Source organism: Marmota monax, unplaced genomic scaffold (assembly GCF_021218885.2).
Source record: "Marmota monax isolate L192 unplaced genomic scaffold, Marmota_monax_Labrador192_F-V1.1 WCK01_AAM20220418_F8-fsc00166, whole genome shotgun sequence".
Lineage (NCBI taxonomy): Eukaryota > Metazoa > Chordata > Mammalia > Rodentia > Sciuridae > Marmota > Marmota monax.
Window position 1 is genome coordinate 2,076,640 of NW_026693344.1, and position 22,160 is coordinate 2,098,799.

The following is a 22,160-nucleotide window of genomic DNA, read 5'->3' on the forward strand; positions in this document are numbered from 1 at the left end:
TAAGGTAAAAACAGAATTTATTGAGTTAGTAACTGTGGGTAGTACAGGTTTCAATTTCAGGACAATATATACCCATCCAAGACTCTGATGACAGCACCAGCTTTCACCTCTTGATATGGATTCCTCTTCATCATGAAGTTAATTGACAGTTGTAGGGAGGATGGATACAAAGCTCTTTAGATCTGTGTATGGAAATGTCACAATGAAACCCATTGATTTGTAGAACTAATACACACAAATAGTTAAATTTAAGTTTAAAAAGTAATTAATTAAATAACCCAGAATTTTCTAAAATCATTTTCCATGAGATATATTCCTCTACCCATTTCTTTGAACTTGAGCGTAATTAGATGCAGAGGTGGGAGGTGATGAGTGGTGGCAGAAAAAACTAGGCCCTGGGAGCAAGAACATCTAAGATCAATTCCCTCACTCTGCTATTTATTAACTAACCAGCTTTGCCAGTGTTGCTTAAACTTTTTTGGCTATAATTTTTTCAAGGGCAAATCATTTGTGAAAGTTGCTGACTCAGCACTCACACTCAGGAGATGTTGATTTTGCCAGTTGTCCTCCCTTTCTCTTTTTCTCTTCCCTTTTCTTTCCTTCCCTCTTTTCTTGACATTTTACAATTCAAATGAAATTTTTAGAATAGTATAATATTTACAGAAAAGCTGCAAAGATGACCTAGAGGGTCCCCATAGTCCATCCTCCCTTCCTCCACTCACTTCTTTGCATCAGTTATAGGCCCAGACTGAACAAGACCTGCACAGCCAGAGTCCTCTTCAGATGGCATGAACAATCCACCCCAAGGTGAAGCAGAGACAAGTGAATCAATACCAGGCTGAGAGATAAGTGCAGCAACAAATGCAAAACACAGGGTGAGTGCATTCAGGAGTGAGACCTAACCCAGATTTCCAGATTTGGGGGCATGAACAGGCTTCCAGAAGAAAATGTCCACTAAGAGAAAGCCTGAAGGATGAGGAGTGGGCCAGGCAAGGATGCTTCCAGATTAGAGTGCATAAAAAGGTGAGTCCAGCTGAGGTGGAAGACAGGTAGTAGTAGCAAGGTGCTAAGCTTCATGGAGTATGCAAATACTAAAATCTGCACTGATGCAGTTGACTAACTGCTTCTGGACTCAGGCTTATTAATGATGTCACTGCACAGACTTACTTTCTGTAACAATCATGCAAAACCATCTACGGAGATATCTCCTTTTCCAAAATAATAGTCTTTTCCAAAATAATAGTGGCTTTAAGCTGTGTTAATGAGAGCACTAAAGAATTACAAGTTTTTTTTTTTTTTTTTTTAAGAACATTCCTCAGGAAATAATGAGTAACAAAGGAGAGGAAGTCGTTGAGAACCTTTAATACAGCTGGGTTTTTTTTTTTTTTTTTTTTGATTTGTCCTAAGTAGTTAACTTTGTTCTTCTTTTGAGAAATACAACCTAATAGACCCTCCCTTTTCAGAATCCCATAGCACAATATCTACCTTTCCGTTTGATGACTGCCACTTGATACAATATTAAGAGGCTCCTATGAGCAACCGTAAGATCAAGAGCTGAGTGAACGCCAAGTCTTCTGCTGGTGGTTCCCCGCAATTGGCCGAGGCTCCTGCACTCAGGCAGGAGCTACCAACTCTTAGTTCCAGGTTCGGTTCAAGTCTTCTCCAACCTTCCCAGGTTGAACTCCAGGAAAGCTGAGGAAGGAGCAATCGGGTTCTCAGGGTCCTCACCTGAACTGAGCTTGCCAGACAACCGCGGAAACACCCCGGGAGGGGAAATGCCCGTTTGTGCAACAAACCCTGACTCTCCCCTCTCAGGCCTACCCAACCCCCACCTCGCCCCGCCCCGCCCCGCGCAGGCCAAGTTGCTGAATCAATGGAGCCCTCCCTCGGGCGTTCCCCAGCAAAACTTCCCTTCTTCTTGACCCTAGGGGTTTTCTTTAGGTCGTATCTCCTGTCTCAAAAGAAACGGAGTACAGGTGTTCAAAGACGCTTCTGGGAAGAGAGGGAAACAGTTTGAGAACAACTTCGCCGGCGCACCGGGGCGGGCCCTGGCCGAGCACACACCTGGACGCCAGCCAGAGCTCGAGGTGCGGCTCTCCTGGCCGTCACGTCTCCCAGGGCGGGTGACTCGCTCTGCTCCGAGTTGGAGAGGCCCTTTCACTTCGGCGAATTGCTCGACAGCCATGCCCAGGATCTGGGTTCTCCTGCCTCTGGTGATCCCTCTCCCGCTGGGGTGGGGCTTCTCCCGGCTTAGCCCCGGAGCGCGCGCTGGGGGGCGGGGGCGGAACCTACCCGGGAGCTGCAGCGGCGGCAGGTCACCGGTGCTTGGGAATTGGGGCTCGGCGGCCAGCGCGTGCTGCGGGCAGTAGACTAACTAGCTCCGGGTGGTCAAGAAGCCCGGGGACTTGCTTTTCTTGGGGCTTGCTGGGTAGTGCTGAGCCGCAGAGCAGGCGGCGCACCGCCAACGCTTTGCGGGTTGCGGGTGGGGGGCTGCTGTGCTTGACGAAAACTTGGACGTGGGAGGCGGTCAGGGTTGGAGGCAGGGCCCGGGAGACTTTGATGTCGCTGGAGGAGTACCCCGGCCAGGGGTAAGAGGAGATCTTCTGGATTTGTCGTGCAGTGGCAAGCCAAAGGTCCGTTTCGTGACGGGTGGGATCGTGCGCGAGGGCGCTGGATGCCTGGGGCGACGGGGAGCGGTACTGCTAGTTTTCTGACAGTTCTCAAACTTAGGGAGCGAGTCAGTCTTAGGCAGTGGTTCTTGGTGAGTCTTCGGAAGGCACCGTTTGTTTCTTTTGAAAAAGTTATGTCGGACCGAATACACTTCTGGAGGTTTGTTTTCCTCCTTTTTGCAACACAGGAAAAAGAAACTTAAGTTGCTTCCCTTCCGGGAAACTCCTCTCCTTAAGACTGTTAGTCACTGTCTCAGCGGGTTCTGTTGTTGTTTTTCTACCTTCTTTTCCTCTTACCCTACCTCAGCTAGCACTGTCACCATAGTTTCTGAAAGCTTAAGGCTTCTTGCCAGGGTGACACAGCCCACTAAACAAGGTTAACTGGCCAGAAGCCTCTTTTAGAGAGTCTCTTGCTCAGAAAATGCCAGCTTGATGATTGCAAATCTATGGGACTTGGTCCCAAGAGGTTCATTTGAGTTCTGAGAGTCAATGGATTATTGTATTGGGCCCAAACGAAGTCCTGGACACAGTGATAGGAATGTTTTTACAAATATGATCTCAAGTCGGTTTTATGGAAGCCTCATCTTCAGTTACAGAAGGTGAAATGGTGTCAGAGAGCTTAAATAATCCACCTCAGATCACACAGCAGAGCTGAGCTTGAATTTAGATCTAATTCCAATACATGGGCAATTTGCTGATTGCAACTGACTCCTAGAACACATTAAATATAGAAAGGAAAAGTTTGTGTGTCTGAGACCACTTTGTGACCAGAAGAAAAAAAAAATACCCCCTAGTTTTTTCAAAAATAATGTGCAATATTTAGGCTCCTTTAGAAATTTCCTTAGAGAAAATTTAAGATTAAAATTGAGAAATCAATTATACAGCCTCAGAGTATAATCCTCCTAAGTACTCCACAGTTACAGTGTTGGTTGCCTTGACAGTTTCCCAGTTTTTGGACAGGAGTATTAGCAAAGTGTAAGAAAATTGTCAAGGCTTGGAGGTACGTGTATTTAACTTATCTACAGTTATATATTTACTAAGTGATGCATGTCTGAAGCACCAAGGAAACTGCTTTTCCAAAAGAGTGCACACATTCATGCATATGCATACATTTCTTTACATATGATACAATAATATATATAACATTAAAATTAAATAAAACATTTATTATGTATTTATTTAAGAAATTATGGTTTATTAAATAGTGTTATAAGTGCAGATGAATAGAATTTAAAAGTCAGAAAACCCTATCATAACCTAGATAATCATTGTTTATATCTTGTTGTATACTTTCCATTTTCCCTTTTAATATAACTTTTTAAAATTTGCAGAACATGGCCTTGTGCCCACTGCCTGCCCAACATCACATCTGTGTTCTTTAAGAAGTTTCCACATTGCTGTGTCCCCTTGTGTTTTTCCAGAAAAAATGCTTTTTCTACCTCCCTACTTGGTAGTGCTTTATAAGTCGTAGCAATAAGTAAAATGGAGGCAGAATGTTCGTTACATGGAACACGGAAGCAAATTTTGTTTAATTGGGTTAACGAACTGGGAGAAGATGTGACAGCTTGGAGCTGTTTTTATTTTCTCCTTTCCTCTCTGCTTCCCTTCCCTCTCCCTATCCTTGTAGAATTAATTTTTTCTGTCATAGTTTCTGGGTGGATTTTTTTATGGCACTTACAGTAATTAAGTTTGAAATTCCAAAACATTTACAAATTTCTAAAGGAGAAAGAAAAAGTCGAAATAATTTTTTTTTTTTTTTTTGAAAAATACCTTTGGATACTGTGTTAGTTTTGTTTTTGTAAGGTGGTGGTTGTTGTTTTTAAAATAGTGCATGGTTCAAAGAGCTGTTTTTGGGGAAAAAAAGAACAGTTAATTAATTTATAATTTAATAATTTTCCTTAAAGCAGTCCAAAAAGCATGCGATGGGCTGCATGATGTCTCTACTTTTATTTTTTTTTTAATGGATTTTTACTTATCACAAAGGACTTAAAAAGTTTTATGAATACAGTAAAATGATGAAATGTAAATCAAAATGTTAACAGTTAGTATGGAAAATATGTTCATATATAATAACACGATTGAGAGGCAAAAAGTAAGTTGATACTTGAGAGACCATCAGGGGCCCCAGTGATAGCTAGTTCAACAGATGGAAAGTCCTTTACTGTCCATGACAGACACAGTTGTCACTCTTAGAGGTAAAGCATTTAATTTGAAAAAATGTTTTATTTTTTGCACTGAGTTTAGAGGGGAAAAAGGTGAGACAGAGGCAAAGAAAAACCATGATTTGGATATTGTCTCTGAGTAAGTCTCTTTGGGTCAGTGGACAAGTAATTTACTTGTTAACAATCTGAGAGTGGAAGTGTCAGTATTTCAAAAGAATCTGTGAAAGCTATGGAATCTTCATAGCTGATCACTACAGCACAACTGTCAGTTGGAGAGAATCACCATTTTCTGAGATAATCAGAAACCTGAATAAGGAAATCCCCCCCATTGAAAACCCCTACTAACTTAAGTGCTTTTGGTGAATCATCTTGGGTCCCAAAAGTCCCTTAATGAGCACATGTTTTCTAATAGGTTCTAAAGTCCACAGCAACTTGAAACAAAATTTAGGATAGGGAATCATCAATTCCTTCTTGTTAAGTAGGTAAATATAAAAACAAATAATCAGATGAAGTGAAACAAAAAGTAAATACTGAAATAATAAAGTCACTCGTTTTAGATTTATTCAAATCTATTTTTTGTTTTATTTATAACACCCCAGCCTTGTCTATACCTGCACATAATTACATGTATAATCAGTGCTATTTATATTCTGCTTATTGTCATTTTGCATATATGCAAACCATTGTTTCTTTTAATTTTTATTTGATATGTTGTTGAGTTGTGATTACTGAATTTTACTTAAAATTATTATTTAATTTTATTTTACTTATTATTTTTATTAATAATTTCTTATAAAGAAAACATGTCTTACCATAATGGTATACATATCAGCAGATGGACTCAGCCCTTTGAGGTGACCAAGCTTACTGCAGGTTATGTTAAGCTGTAGACTGGGATAAACTTCCAAAATTGGAATAAACTTGTTATTAGATTTATGAATGACAGGCTGTTCTTTGGTCCAGTTATGTAGTGTTATAAATATATAAATAAGGTATATACTTATTCACCTGTATATTCTGTGAGACTATAAAAATTTAAGATGTGAGAAACACAGACACTTGATTTTTCAGGCAGAGATCTTGAAAAAAGAAACCAAAAAAACCCCAGGAGAGACAGAGGAAAGAAAGAGAGAAAGAACACACAAGCTCAGAGTTAAGGCCTTTAACTCCTTGCAGAAGAAATTTTGATGGTTAGTTGTTCTTACAGCAGGGTCTTTGGTCCCATTAAGCTGTTTTTTTTTTTTTTTTTTTCCACATGCATGCTGAAAAATCTAGGCCTGATTTTAAAAATTGGGCCTATACATACAGGAGGACAAATATCATGTGATGTGAGTTACATGTAGAATCCAAAAAAGTTGAACTCATAGAAGTAGAGAGTAGTAAGATGATTATCAGGGGCTGTCAGAGGAAAGTGGCTGGAGAGATGTTGGTCAAAGAATACCAGTTTTTAGTTAGGATGAATGGATTTAGACAGGATGAATAAATTTGAGACATCTTATCACAAAGAAAAACCATTAGTATGTGAGCTAATACAGATTTTAAGCAGCTCGATTTAGTCATTCCATAATGTATATGTATTTTAGAACATGTTGGATATATAAATATGTATAATTTTTGTTCATTAAAAATTTTTTGAAAATTGGCTTTATACTACCCCCAGATTATGTTTTTGTTGAGCCCACATTGTGTCGACACATAAGTATGTACACATGCATTTATTTATTTATTTTTAATATTTGTTGCCACCATTTAAATGTTAGGGCTTTTGGTTTCTCTTGAAAACCTGAAGATCTGAGCGGATATAACACATTGCCTCTGTTTCCCTGAAGCTCAGTAATGGCTGCCCCTTGGATCCGGGTGGAGTGTTGCAGTTGGACAAGCCCGTTCCACTCCTTGTTGTCTATTATATCTGGCTACTTCTGTATTACCTGTGTGGCCCCTGAGACATTTAAGGCCTCTGAGACTCCTGTTTAGGACTCTGTAGCCTTCCCATTACCTGTTTTCTCTGCTCAAAATGACTTCTTTCTTGAGTTATTTTTGGAAAGATCATTAATTCTCCCTGAAAAGCCACATTCTGGTTTGTAGGTGCAAAACACAGATGCTGTTAAGTCTGTAAACTCTTTATCTTCCTCACAAATAAATGTAGTAGCCTACTAACCTCAGATTTTCCTTCCTTTACGTGAATATTGCCAGGGATACATGTTGAAGATGATCATTAGAAGGGCCTGTTCTCAGAGATCCTGATTCCTTGTTGGGTCTGTGGTGTGCTATAAGGTTGTTTTTTTTTTTTTTAAGATGTTGATGGATCTTTATTTTATTCATTTATTTATATGTGGTGCTGAGAATCGAACCTAGTGCTTCACACATGCTAGGCAAGTGTTTTTACCACTGAACCACAACTCCAGCCCCAGGTATTTTTTTTTTTAAATGCATCAATCATTGTTTGATTCTAATGTCTTACAGATTTTTTAAAAAAATATTTTTAGTTGTAGATGGATACAATGTCTTTATTTTTTTAATTTAGTTTTTTTATGTGGTGCTGGGGATCAAACCCAGTGCTTCATGCATGCTTGGCAAGCACTCTACCACTGAGACACAACACCAGCCCCTTTCTGATAGATTTTGAGAATGATTTTTTTAGCATCAAACTCGAAATCTAATCCCAGGTGAAATTCCTAGGTTCTTTAATTTAATTTAATTTAATTTTTTGCATGGTCAGTCATGGACCTAAACAGTTATTTCTGCTGCCTCAGGTACATCTGAATTCTCCAGGAACTGCTTTAAAAAGAAAGAAGATGTCCCTGGGATAGGATTAACTTGAGTTTTTATTTTAGACATTTTGAAAAAAGTAAAAACAAATGAAATGGAATTTTATTTATCTCTTTCATGTAAAAATTTATTTTATTTTTTTTTCAGTTTTCAATAATATAATAGTATATAAAACGGCATTATTCTTTATTTTTTACAAAAATATATTGGAGATCATTAAAACCTTGACATTGAATTGTGTAATGATGCCTTTTTTTAAAAAAAAAAAAAAAGAAATTGCTCATAGTCTTTTTTTAAAATATATATATATTTTTAGTTGTAGGTGGACATAATACCTTTATTTGATTTTTATGTGGTGCTGAGAATCAAACCCAGTGCCTCAGGCGTGCTAGGCAAGCGCTCTTCCACTGAGCCACAACCCCAGCCCTCATAGTCTTTTTTTTTTTTTTTTTTTTTTTAGAATTTCTTTTTCTTTAAGTATTGATAAGTAACTAAAGTCTAATTAGCAAGCAAGTAGAATTAGTTAGTGGAACTTTATATCTTGCTTCATTTTTGTCATTAGTAGTAGAGGTTTCAACTAGAAAGCAGGGCTAATAGGTCTGGTAAGAAGTAGTTCTGGTTCTTCTCAGTCCCTGACAATTTAGTTTCTGTATACCATAAGAAATTTGTTCTCTTACCTGGTTAACTCTGCTTCTCATCATTTCAGATGAGAAGTCCTTGGGCTCAGCTATGCATGATCCCAAGTTTGTAGGTACCATTGACACCCTTCACATCGAGAATCTGAGGATTGAAGAGGCTGTATTGGTTCTTATATTAGTGTACCAGGGCTACCATAACAAAGAACCTCACATGGGTGGCTTAAACAAAAGAAATTCATTATTTCAGTTCTGGATTCTGGAAAGTCTTGAGATCAAGGCTTCACCAAGGTTAGTTCCTTCTGAGGGCCACAAAGGAACCGTCTGTCCCAGGCCTCTGTCCTTGGCTTATATATGACTTCTCTTAGTCCTTGAACATGACCCTGTGTTAGCCTGTGCTCAGATTTTCTCTTCAAAAAAGGGCACCAGTCACATTGGATTAGGGCTCACTGTGCTCGCCTCATTTTAGCTTAATCATCTCTGTAAAGACCCCATCTCCAAAAGTAGTCATATTTTGAGGGAGTAGGCCAACATCCATGAATTTGGGGGTGGGGCACAATTCGGCTGACAAGTCTTGACTCTCTAGAGCTAGCTGTGTAACCACAGGCCAGTCACTGCGCTGGCATGAAGCATCCTTCTGTCAGAGAGGGGGGCTTAAAGACATCACTTTCAGAACCCTTCTTCCCTAAAACTAAAATGAGATACCACATTTTGGTTCACATTTTGAAGATCTTAGGAATTAGCTAACGGCTTTGCTGGTGTGAACAAAACTTTTAAATTTTTAGAAATTTCTCACTTTCTGTTTCTACCACTCACCCAAGTGCCTCTCTGCATTCTGTTACCTCTTAGTTGAATTCTGAAAGGCAATTTAAATGGTGAGTTCTTTTCCCTAGAACCCATCTGTTCTCATCAGTCTATTTGAAGTTCAGATCCAGGGGTTAAAATGGATTCTACTTAGAATTCGAGATGTCTAATGTTCAAATAATTCTACCTACAAGCATTTTAAAATAAGTTTTAAGCCAAGTATTTCATTATACTTGTCTATTAGGGTAAGTTATGCTTATTGAATAAGGTTCACTTTTCAAAACACTGGATTCAAATATGAGATAATATTTCTGGCATTTTAAAACAAACCTTCCAGAACGTACACATATAAATGAATGTTTTCCACCCCTCTCCCCCTCTGTGGGTAACTAACAACACCGTAATTCTTATATGTTTTTTTTTTTTCCAAGCAGTTTATAAACCACACAAGAAAGTTAGTCCATGTGCTCTCTAAGGTGTAAAATTGGTTTTTAAGAAATGTGTCTATTTACTTATAGTGACATGATAGTACAAGATGCTAAGTTATAAACTACTTTTTACACATCTTGTTATTTCATTGGCAGCCCAGCAACTCAAGGGTTGTGTTTTTGACATGGGAATCTATGAGGATATGACTAATAAGGATTCTTTTCTGGTAAATATTCTTTAAGAAAAATAAAACAGTTTCAGCAGAGACAGAACTTACTGCCAGCTATAGTTACCAGTTTGTGATGATTTGTATAACTGAGCTTTCAATTTCGTAAATTAAACCATTCCCTTTAGTGTGAGACATCTTTTTGTCTAATAATTTTTCTTCCGAAATGAAACGGTTTCCTTCACTGTCAAGCAGGGTCTTATATTGAGTGATGGATGACATAATCTTAGTGGACTAAGGGGAAATAAAATAGCCCTGATCACGCTTATTTAAGGAAAAGTTATATTCACCTAAACAAAAGTCGATATTTAAGATGTCTGATTTAGTGAAATCATCGAATTTCTAAAGATACTTGAGGAAAATTAAATTTGTGTGAATGAATAAATGCTACTAGTTCAAATTTTAGAATTTTTTCCCACCTTCCAAATGCTGGGTAAGCTTTTATTTTAGGTTCACTACCATTATCATCCATTATTATTTCTTACTGAAAAAGAAAAACAAATGATAATTCAATACAGATCTTTAGGCTTAACACAATCTGGTTACCACTGAAGTTATACCTTTTGATTTTCGTTATTGTACGATGAACACATGTCCACTGTAATAAGAAACAGATGAGTTAAGCAAAACAAAGGAACAAAGTTATCCTTAGTCTTAATTATTAAGGAATTAAAAACTACTCAAATTCAGTGTGTTAAAAGCTGGTTTCCTGATGAGACTTTTTTTTTTTTTAATATCCTTTTTGTTAACCTTGCACTTTTTTCAGTTCCTAACCTTCTAGTGTTGAATTGACTAGACCACTGTTATTACCCTCTTCAAGACAGGAAAACTTCCTACAGTTGGCTGAGCACTGTGTTCTTGTGGAAGAAACTGCCTCCTGGCTTTTGGTTAGAAATAAAACCCTGTTCCCCACGATTACTATGGAACTTGCTGCTGCCTGGCTATGTCAGGACAAACCGTTCGATGACTGAGCTCAGTAGTGAGAAATTTCCCTGACCATGCCAGGCGTGTGTTTGCTCATTCTTGCCATTCAGAGGGCTGCCATTTCCCACCACTGCTTTACATTAAGGTTTTTCACCACTACTTTACATTAAGTTTTTTCATGTTTGTTTTGAACTTCAGTAAGAGCAAGGTATGTGTATGTGGTGTATGTGTTTTAGCTTCTTTTTTTTTTCTTTCTCAAATCCTAGCTCATCCTTCTACAAATTGTCACCACTGACTCTTTGGAGTCATCCTTAATGAGAGTCTGTTTTTCCCAGTGACTGTAAGGAAGGAAGATAGATCTCCCATAGGCAGATAGGATTAAGGCCTCAGAGAAGGAAAGGATGGGGCGGGGGGACATCATGCCAACCTGGAAGGAGACATTGGGTCTGGAGAATGTCCTTTGACTAGCTACTCCTTGTCAGCTCTAACCACAATGACTTCCTAGTTAGAAAAACTGTTTCTGTTCCTCACAGCTTTGACCGCCCTTCCTTAGTTACCTCACCTTTACCCCTAGCAATGGCAACCACAAAGCAGACCCCTACCCAAAGCACTTTCTCTCCCCAACAGACAAGTCAACCCAAAGGTTGGATCCATCCTCTTAATTATGCAAATAAAGGATTGAAATCATGCACCTCTGATTGGCTTATTAAACTTGGAGCTGGAAGAGCTTGTTTGATCCATGCTGGCATCCCTCACTACACCAACCACTGGTGCTGGACCATCAGATAAGTCTTGAAAAGCCCCTAGACCACAGAGACCCAGGAGCATCCCCCTTGTGGGGTCCCTTCCCTTTGGGAGTTCTGCTTTTATTACTCTACTAACTCTTGTCACTTTACTCTCATCCTTGTGTCCATGGGTTTCATGCCTCAAATTCCCAAGACGAGGAACACAACTATCCATATTCCGTGTTACAATAACAGGAACAAATTCTCATGTGTCCTTATTTCTAGGAGGGCTCAAAGGCAGCAGGTGCAAAGATTCTGGTATGGGATGGTTTCCAGTTTCGACATCCTGTTTGTTCATTCCAGAGCCCCACCCTTGCTACCAGTGCTCTGATGGTCTTAGCTATTCCCAGAAATAGCACTCAATTGGAGGGATGAAGACAAATTCAGTTTCTTCCCAAGATGTGATCGGGGCTGGCCAGATTTCCATTTCCTGCCAGTCAGAGCCCTGGCTTTGGGGGGATCCTGCTACGATTTTCCCAGACTAAATAACTTGGAGTTGACTTCTGATCCTCAAGAGAAATGCTTCCAAACATCTCCATTTTCCCCAACATCCCTTTGTTTGGAAGGTTCATTATACAATTAACAGGCAGGCTTTTTGCCAATGATTATCTGAAAACAATTGAGTTGTTTATGTGCCTAGATGAAGTAAAAGTCATTGGGAAACTAGCTCACAAACTTGAAACGGAGCCCAGACTTGGGCCAAATATATGGTGCTGGAGTCTTTCCTCAGGCTTTCATACTTTTGGGTTTTTGAATAAGTCATTGTTGTACTCTGTGCTCAGCTTCAACTATAAAAAGGACAGTAGTAACTCCTCCTACGCAGATTTACTGTAGCTATGAAGAGGTGATATATGTGAGTGAACTTTGTAAAAGGCCAGACAAATGCCACGAAGGAATGTGAATGGGGGTTGGTCCTCTCACTTAGCATTTTCATGAATGACTCGGAAAGAGAGAAATAAATTTTCTCATTTGCACAAGATATTAAAATACTGTAGGTAACAGAAGACTCAAGTTACAATGAACTTACATTTAGAGCCATTTAAAAAATCTGCCTTGAAGCTGAATAGAGGCCATGGTCTCCTTCTGCTCTGTCATTCCAGGATTCTATGTGATGGCAGTATCTATGGATACAGAAGGCTGTATGGTCCTACTGTGGCCTTGAATATCAAATGTTAATTATCTGAGTGGATCAGGAAACCTTTATATTTATTTCCTTTAGTATCTCCTAGTGAAGCTTTTGCTGAGAAGTTTGGGTTTTTCCTTACTTGGGCCATGCCCTGGAAAGCCTTTCCAACCACCTCGCTCCCCCTTGCACGTTTGTAAAGTCACTGCCAAAGTGTCTTCTTGCTCATTGGCATTCCCAGACTACTCTTTCTGAAACAGCATCGTCCCATTCAAAATTCTTCATGCCCCTAATCCTCCTTTACTCACTTAAATAGCATTTCTCTCTCCCTGACCTGTTGTGTATCTCTTTTTTTCCCACCATATGTCTTTACATAATGGTTATTTTGTGTGTCAACTTGGCTGGGCCACCCCACTCAGATATATGGGTAAACATTATTCTGGATGTATTGTGGAGATGTTTTTTGGACGAGATTAACATAAATTGGAGTAAAGCTGATAGCCCTGCATAATGTAGGTGGACCTTAACCAACTAGTTGAAGGCCTAAGTAGAACAAAGACTGGCTGCCTCACTAACATGAGCCAGAAATATTTCTGCTAGCAGTCTGTCTCTGGACTTGATTTCTTGGCTGCAGTTCTTTCCTGACTACTGGCCTACACTATCAGATTTCTGGCTCACTGAGCTTTCACAATCATATGATCCAGTTCCTTAAGATAAATCTCATCTCTCCCTGACCCTCTCTGTCAACACACACACACACACACACACACACACACACAACCTGAACAAAACACCCTGGTTTCATATAAACTCGGAAAGGCTTAAAATGAATTTGCTTAACTAATTTGCTAATGGCTTAGCTAATATTCTGGATGATGTGATCAAGATTTCTCTGACTTAAAGAAATGTTATGATGGATATTTAAAATAATTTTTATTCTTCATTATTTTTCCATGTGGTTACCATTTTCCTTAGTTTATGTACCTTTCAGACCTTAGATTTAACCCATTTTCCTGCCTTTTCTGGAGTAAAGCTGATAACCTTCCATAATGTAGGTGAGTCTCATCCAAACAATTGATTTTTAGTTAATACACTGTTAAAGCATTACTCAGTCTCCTGGATATTGGATAAAATTTGCATACCAAAGAGCATAGGGCTCTATTACACACACACACACACACACACACACACACAATTAATTGGGCATTAACGTTGAGTGCTTTTGACTTGTCAATCTGGGAATCTGGGCTGGCCCAGTTCCTATAAATCCCATCCCTTTGAGTTTAAATTTGTGTCATCTTGTTTCTAATTAGAAACCAGAATTGAAAGAGAAGGAAAGCAAGTAATAGCTCACCAGTAACTTTATTCTTCACAATAACAAAGGTGGCTGGCAATAGAAAAGAATTGCTCCTGTTCAGTTTGCAAGAAGACTCACTGATCTCTTTTATCTCCTAATGAATTTTTATATTATTTGAAAATTTTCATGAGCTCTAATGTCTGGAATGCTGATTAGTTAATATAATTAATTCTTAGCCATTAATTAGAACCTGGGGGTAGTTATAGAATAAGGAGTCTTAAAAATGTAGACAAATTTCATTTGAAAGCCTCTCCCATCTCAGTGATTAACACTTTGGTACACCTCCAATCACATTACTGTTTCCTAGAGTGCCCAATTCTGTTACCTAGCTATGATTCTGTGATATAAAAGAGGGATTAATATTAGCAGGATAACAGCATGACCTTTTGTGGCAGAAAGAAAGGAGAATTGTTATCCTAAAAAGAGAGACTGAGGTCAATAATGCTATTTTGTTCAAAACTGCATGTTTGTTGTGTTTTAGAAAAAAGATCATAGATTTATGTTTTAAAACATAAAAGCCACGGACTTGAGGTTGTGTACTACAGTGTTTACTTGGGTTCAAGGCCTTGGGTTTAATTCCTACAATAAATAAATAAATATAAATATAAATATAAATATAAATATAAATATAAATATAAATATAAATATAAATAAAATGCAGGTATTGGCCTGGAGATGTAGATTCAGTGGTAGAGTGTTTGGCATGTGTGAGGCCTGAGGTTCTTCTGCTTTTGGAAACTTGATATTAATTTTCCATTGTAATCAAAGTTAGTTACCTTTGTATTTTCCAAGCTCGGCTCAACAAAAGTGTTAGATAGATTTGGCAGTGGTTTGGTGGGAAAGCCAGCATATTTAGTACCATTCTTTTCATCTGTGTGCCAATTCCAACTGTTCCTTACATTGAATTGTTCATAACTGGAAAGTCAGCTATATTCTATGTTAAGTCCAGAGTACAGGGGGAAGAAAGATATGGTAGAAGTTAATTGACAAATCTGAGCTCTCCTTTTGCTAGTAAGTGATATGACCCTGGACATGTCAACCATTTCCTTGATATTTTGGTGTCATTTTCCCTCTTGGAAAGTCTGGATGTTAGAAATGCATCTTAAGACACATCCATCCCAGGAGGAAATGTGGGCCACCGCATCTCTTCACCCCTCCTTATCTTCTCAGTCATAAGTCCTGTGGTATCCTGTGGTCTGAATGGGATGATGCCAGTTTAAGTGATGAAGGAAAAAGGGCTGAGAGGGAAGTTGTGACTTTTTGGTAGCCAGTATTATGGCTCTGCCATATAATAGGGGGAAAAAAGACACACAGGAAAGCTATGAAAATGATCTTGAGAAAACAAAGTTCAAAACTAACAGCAAAATGACTGGTAATAGAACTTACTTACTATATGTAAGATGAATGATTTTTTAAAATTATGTTTAGAGAAAAAAATAGGAAACCCAAAGAAGGATCAGAGCAGGGGGTGTTTTTATTATTTTATAAACTATATAATATTTATATATAATGTGTATATATATATATATATATATATATATATATATATATACATTTTTTTCCTCTTCATGTTCCTAAGGAACTCCACTCTATAGCTAGCTAAGTTTGACACAATGTCACTTAGAGTTATGAGTGTTTGTTTGAAGGAGAAAGGAATCAAAGGAGATCAAATGTTGGTTCTCTATAAAGAAAAGACTGTTTTCCAGAACAAAGATAAAGAATATACTTTTGGTTTTAATGAAATATTTATTGTATGCTTGGATGGATAACAAATGAAGATTTAATCATAAACCATTGATTCTGCATTAGTATATAAGAAGGGAAGAAATTGCCATTCTGTAAGCTAAGTAGTAGGTTTGATAGAAATTATCACTTCTTATTGTCATAACAACCCTTTTAAGATAGAAAATACTATTCTCACTTAGCAGATGAAGAAATCAAGTATCAGAGCAGTTATGTGACTTGCCTAAAGTCACAGTTCTGGTGGCAGAACTAGGATTCAAACCACTGACATTTTGAAATTTCTTTTTTCCCATTGCATTATGCTATCCGTCACTGCAACTTTATGATAGTCACAATAATATCAGTGTTTAGTATGCATCTATTTATGATGCACCCCATTCTGTGGTAAGAGCTTTAAATGCATGATTCTGTTTAATTATTTCAGCAGATGTATGAGAATAGATTATTTCCACTGTGTGGATAAGGAAACAATTTAAGTTCTTTATCCATGGCACAGGGCAGTGTAAGTAGGAGCTAGTGCTTACTTTTGAACACAGCTCTGGTTCCTCCCATGCATGACACTGTTTTTTGTGTGGATTAGAAACCTTGGCTTGAGGTGTATGCAGGTGGTGTGCTCCTTTTTCAGTGATTATTGAGCAGGAGGGTGGGGCCCCAACATTGAGTCTGCCTCTGCACAGCAGACCCAATCATTTGGCTCAGTGACACTCATTTCCCAAGTTATTTGTTTCAGAAATCAATAAATTCTCTTCATGTTTTTCTTTTACAGATACTTCCCTTTATTGTTGGATCATTGCCCAAAAATATCAGTGCCCGAGCAACTGAGGTGTGGGACTTGAGGGAGAATGTTACAAAAGCTGAGACTCAGTGCTCAGAAGGCCTGCATCATGGAGGCCAGTTCTGCTGTCAGCTGTGTCCTCCTGGTAGGTCACACAAAATATTCAGAGATCGGAATGAAAATCAGGGTGAGGGGTAGCATTGGTAATAATGAATCTGTTATCTTTACAAGTTTTGATTACCCTTTAGCGTTATAATATTACTGGAGGAATATACCAATTATGAAATTATTTTCAAAAGATAAGCTTTATTTGCCTTTATCAAACTTGTTTGATATGATTATGATTAAGTGAAAATTTTACAAATTTACAAATTACGTGTACCCCCAAAATGGGAGATTTGTCTATTTAGCTCCATTTCTCATGAGCAAAAGAGGATTTATTTGTGAGTATTAAAGCTTATCATTTAAAACTGACTAGGATATATTATAACAATAGTGAAGCTCTGAAAGCAAGACACTCTCACCCTTATAGGCTATGTCTCACACTTCCCCTCAGGTCTCTAAGAAGACTGTTAGTCCTGGCACTGAAGCCTGCAAAATATATTTGCATTTGCAGCTGAATAACTAGATGAACTAGAAATGTAACGGACACAAATCAATAAGTTTTAAAAGTCACTATTTTGAAATGCAAATCAATTTCATATCGGAAATCCTTCAAACACTAGCAAATTAGAAGCTAAGCCAGATGTAATTGCACAAACTTTTTTTTTCCAACTTAGAGTTGATTACTAGTACATTACAGGTGTGGATCTTTCTCAACTGTGGATCTTTCTCATCTTTCTGTATTGTGAAGACAGGAAGGTATAGGAAAGCAATACATGGGTTTGTGTGATTTATGCAACAGATTAATAGGGCCAGAAAAAATTGTAGTAGATCTGTAGTAGGACTTGTTGGTCTCCCAGGATTCCCACACTACCAGTGCAAAGCAGGCATCAGTCAGGTATGTGAAAAGATTCTCTAAGAGTCCCCCTTAGCTTCCAGTTCAGATTTGGAAAAACATCCCTTATAATACAACTGACTTATACTTAACACCCTTTTATATTTACCCTTTTCCAACAGGAATGAAAAATGGCTTCTTAACTTTCTTATAACTTGCTGAACAGGATCAGTTTTCCCTATGAATTGGAATATGTTCACAGTTTTAAAATCTAAAACAAAAGTTAAAATAAAAAATAGTATGCTTTGTATATATATCAGTCTGTCAAGAATTTTTGCCTTTTTGCTTTGTTTTATTTTCCTTTAAGAATGGATCTCAGCCCTTGTGAGTTAGCTTATGGGATGAGAACTCATTCTACCACTATAGGAACGTTAATGATACAAACTTATATAAGAAATAAAGTTGAATGTACAGGTCAAAAATTTAAAAATGTTTAGAACCACTGACACACTAATTTATAGAAAATGCCTTAAGAAAATAGTAAAAAATAAAGAAAAGTATTGAATGCATGGCATTTCACTGTGATACCCAATGATGTGGGATTGCTTAAGTGACTTCTGGATATTTAAAGAAGTAGTTTTCTGCCAATCAAAGTCAAAGTACAGCAGAATTTCTGGTATATTTCTAATATAGTCCTTAATTGTATAAATCCCCTTTCATGATTGCCAACTAGCTTGCTGACTGGATAAACTGCTTCTCTCTGCCCTTTCCTCTAATGATCCTAGGTGGCATCAAATACAGGATAAACACTCTTTTCACTTTTATTCACTGTTATTGAATTTTTGGCTTATCAGTATTCAAGTTGCTTCCAAATCTGTTTGTATTCATTGTTACTATGATTTTAATGTAATTTAATTAACTTATATAAATCAATGTATTATTAATACTGAGAAAATATAAGTTTATCTCTAGGAAAACTTGGTTGAATTTTTTGGAGAATTTCAGGCATTCAGACAGACTATTGGTGTATTTAAACTTTCATTTTAGCACTAAAGAAGGGAGGAAGGAGAGAAAGGAAGGAAGAAAAAGAAGGAAATAACCAACAGGTGATACATTACGGGTATGACAAGCGATAAAGCATCTGGAATTCTAATGTGTTTGTACAGTGTCACACAATTAGAAAATGATTACATAGTGATTCTTTATAAATTACAATAAAATGCAGTATTTTTTAATGATTCCATGTGAATTAACACTTTTGATCAAAAAGTCCCAGTCATATTGTCATATCCAGTAAGGATTCTGTAGTTTGTTACTTTCACACTACACACACACACACACACACACACACACACGTTACACATACATCTGCTCACATATGAATATATGTGTGTGTGTTTATATGCATAGCAGAACAACAAAATAATATCTCAAGGTAGTTGATATATAAGTGCTTTCATAAGTCCTTTTCCCAAACTTTTTATAATAATTATGTATCATTATATTCAGAAAATAATGTGTTATACATTTTTTGGGGGGGACAGTCACTAATTTTTCATCTAAAAAAATTTGTGTCCTGGCTCGGTGGCGCATGCCTGTAATCCCAGCAGCTGGGGAGGCTGAGACAGGAAGATCATGAGTTCATAGCCAGCATCAGCAACTTAGCGAGGCACTAAGCAAGTCAGTGAGACCCTGTCTCTAAATAAAATACAAAATGGGGCTGGGGATGTGGCTCAGTGGTCAAGTGCCCCTGAGTTCAATCCCCAGTACCAAAAGAAAAAAAAATTAATTTGTATACTTTGGAGCAAAGAATATGTGAGTTCTTATATCTCCTATTACACTGTGCTAGGCACATTCCATGACAGTTCATGGAAGAGAGCAATTCATTTGGAAATCAGTATAATACGACTCACAGGAAACACAGTTGTTATTTCACTGTGTTCCTTAGGATGCTGCCTCGATGTTACCTAGCCCCGATGCCCTGTGTTTGAATTCTATTCTGGGTTTCCATGATTTGCTTATTTTTTTTTATATTGACAGACTGTTGTTTTTGTTTACTAAAATATCATATATATTTACATTTCATAATTTGCTTATAGTAAATATATTTTTTAATCAATAAGAATGTTATAAAGTTATTAATAAAGTCACGTACTTAGGAAACAGTGTAAATTATTTTTGCTGTATATGTGAGTGGAGTGGATTAGACTTTGTGTATCTTTTAAAATTAGTTCTACCATTAATAATTAGTCACTAGTGATGCTTTTCTGTTTATATTTTCTGTCTCTTTCTTCTTCATTCTCTGTCCCCTTATGTTAATCTAGTTTTACCCATAGCACTTGTCATCCCTGGACTTCACATATTCATTTACACATTGTCTGCCTGGGAAGGTGAAAGTCTTGCAATGAAGGCTTTGACTTATTTCTTACAGCATTTCCAGCTCCTAGAAACTGCCTCTTACACAACAGGCATTTAATAAGCTCTTGTTAAATGTGTGAATTTCCCAGAAAATATTGTTGCGTAATGCTTAGTATTATCAATGCCATGCTTTATTTTTAATGTAAATTAAAGGAAACCGGAATATTATTTAAAACTGTTTGCATTAAGATAACAACCCTGATAATAAATTTTGTTATCAATATGTTTATGCTTGTCCAGCAAATTGGACTTTATTCCTGGATGGAAACAGAGTAGAAAGAAAAGGGAGAGAGGAGGAAACTGAGCATTAACTATACAGAACAGATGCATTCTAATAACAATGTAAGAGAAGGATTATTATCTCCATCCTATGCATGACACAATTTTGGCTTAGAGAGACTAAACACTTTGTTATAGATTTTATAGGTACTAAAGATTTGACCAAGGTCTTTGGAACGTCTAATGTCCTTTCCCTAAAACTACATTATCTCTTATTAGGATTTGTGGACTTTTCAAAGTAAAATAAGAAATTAGAACAAAATTAATTCAGTAATCTCTGTAGCCAGTGACAGCCATTTTGCTCTGAGTATCTCCCAGGCTTCTCCCCTTTCCAAGAAATTAGTTGGCAAAAGAATTTCTTTAAGTGCATTTGATCATTCTCACCTCTCTTCTACTTTTTAAAAAAAATATTGTTTTTAGTTGTTGGTAGATCTTTATTTATTTATTTATGTATGGTGCTGAGAACCCAGTGCCTCACACATGCTAGGCCTGTGTTCTACTGCTGAGCCACAATCCCAGACCATCTCCCACTTTTTATATGCTCTTATTCTTAATTATCTTGTTTCTCTAGGCATATTCCTTTACTCATTCTCTTAGCTTTTGTCTTAGAAGACTTTCTCACTCACAACTGACTTTTTAATAATAATCTTCTCCCCATTGTATTTATATATCATTAGCTTAAATGCCCTTACAACATTTTAGGAGTGTTTTATTGTCAGCTTTTTTTTTTTTTTTTTTTTTTTTTTTGCTACTGTGACTAAAAGAACCAGACTGGAACAATTGTTGAGGAAAAGGAGAAGTTTATTTGAGGGCCTATAGTTTTAGAGGTCTCAGTCCACAGCCAGCCAGCCAGCTCCATTCCTTTGCTGAACATCATGGTGGAAGAGTGTGGCAGAGGAAAGTGGCTCATGTAATGATCAGAAAGCAGAGACTCTGCCAGCTAGATACAAAACAAATACTCCAAAGGCATGCATCCAATGACCTACCTCCTCCAGCCACACCCTACCCACATCCAGTTAACACTCAATTAATCCGTATTAGGGGATGAATTCACTGATTGGTTTAAGGATCTCATAAGCCAATCATTTCTCCTCTAAACCTTCTTGCATTGTCTCACACATGAGGTGACAACTCACATCCAAGCCATAATAATTCCTGTGCACTCCCCATGCTGTTACATAGCCACCTTACCTTCAAATACTTGATTTTTTTCCCCCTGCTCAGGTACAAGAAAAGATGCTGACTGCACAGCCAATGGGGGAAAGCCAATATGTGTGCCCTGCCAAGAAGGGAAGGAGTATACAGATAATGAACATTATTCTCCTAAATGCAGAAGATGTAAGTTTTGTGATGGAGGACATGGTAAGTGTCTTAGGAAGCAATAAAAAGAGTCCAAACCTGGTACTTCATGTAGAACCATTTATAGTACAGTTTGAGATTGGCCCCTCTTCTGATATGATGTTGACACACAGGAAGGTGCAGAATGAGGCTGGCTGGAGCAATGCAGGACCAAGTACTGAGCTGAAATTCACTGGTCTGGACATTTGTGGGTCAACTCTCAGCAGTTCTCTCAGATGAAGGCAAATGACTAAATATCAAATCAAAGGATTCATCATCTCCAGTCAAAACCACAGAAACTATTTTTATCCTGCCTTGATTTTTGCTTGTATAATGGTCTTTATTCATGGCCAGAAAGAGCTTAGAAGTCTATAGACTCAAGGGCAGAGAAACCCAAAATGTGGGTAGCATATTCCCCTATCTTTGGAGATCTGATTTGTCTTGATAATTCCACTTGGGGGACCTGAATTTTTATGGATATCTCAATCTCTTCTGAGGGAGCAGAGTAAAATGTAACAGAAGGACTCCTAGTTTTATTTGATATCAAAAACCCACTGGACAAAAAGCTTCTCTTTTCCCTATTTAGGCTGTAAAGCAAGGTTTCTCAACCCTGGCTGTGTGTGTGAGAATTGCCCAAGGAGCTATTAAAAATGCCAGTGCTTAGGTCTCACTTACAGCAATTAAATCAGAATCCCTTAAGTGATGGCCTTGGCTTTGGTCTATTTAGACATTCTCAATTCCAACAAGCTCTGAGTATTGATTATACTGCTAGTCCATGGGCTTTTTT

At 37.7% G+C, this 22,160-nt stretch overlaps 1 protein-coding gene and 1 long non-coding RNA gene across 2 annotated transcripts in view; one reads left to right on the forward strand and one right to left on the reverse strand.

Moving 5' to 3' along the window:
* Positions 1–2,203, reverse strand: LOC124101066 (uncharacterized). Its single transcript, XR_006854526.2, has 3 exons — positions 2,065–2,203; positions 1,486–1,692; positions 1–182 (listed from the first exon to the last, which is right to left on the reverse strand). It is a non-coding gene; the product is annotated as an uncharacterized LOC124101066 (long non-coding RNA).
* Fas (Fas cell surface death receptor) overlaps positions 2,080–22,160 on the forward strand; it is a 26,128-nt gene continuing 6,047 nt past the window's right edge. The window contains exons 1-3 of the mRNA XM_046456774.2: positions 2,080–2,213; positions 16,393–16,546; positions 21,260–21,397. Of these exons, the coding sequence (XP_046312730.1) occupies positions 2,184–2,213; positions 16,393–16,546; positions 21,260–21,397 (322 nt within the window). The 5' untranslated portion in view covers positions 2,080–2,183. The remainder of the gene's footprint in view (positions 2,214–16,392; positions 16,547–21,259; positions 21,398–22,160) is intronic.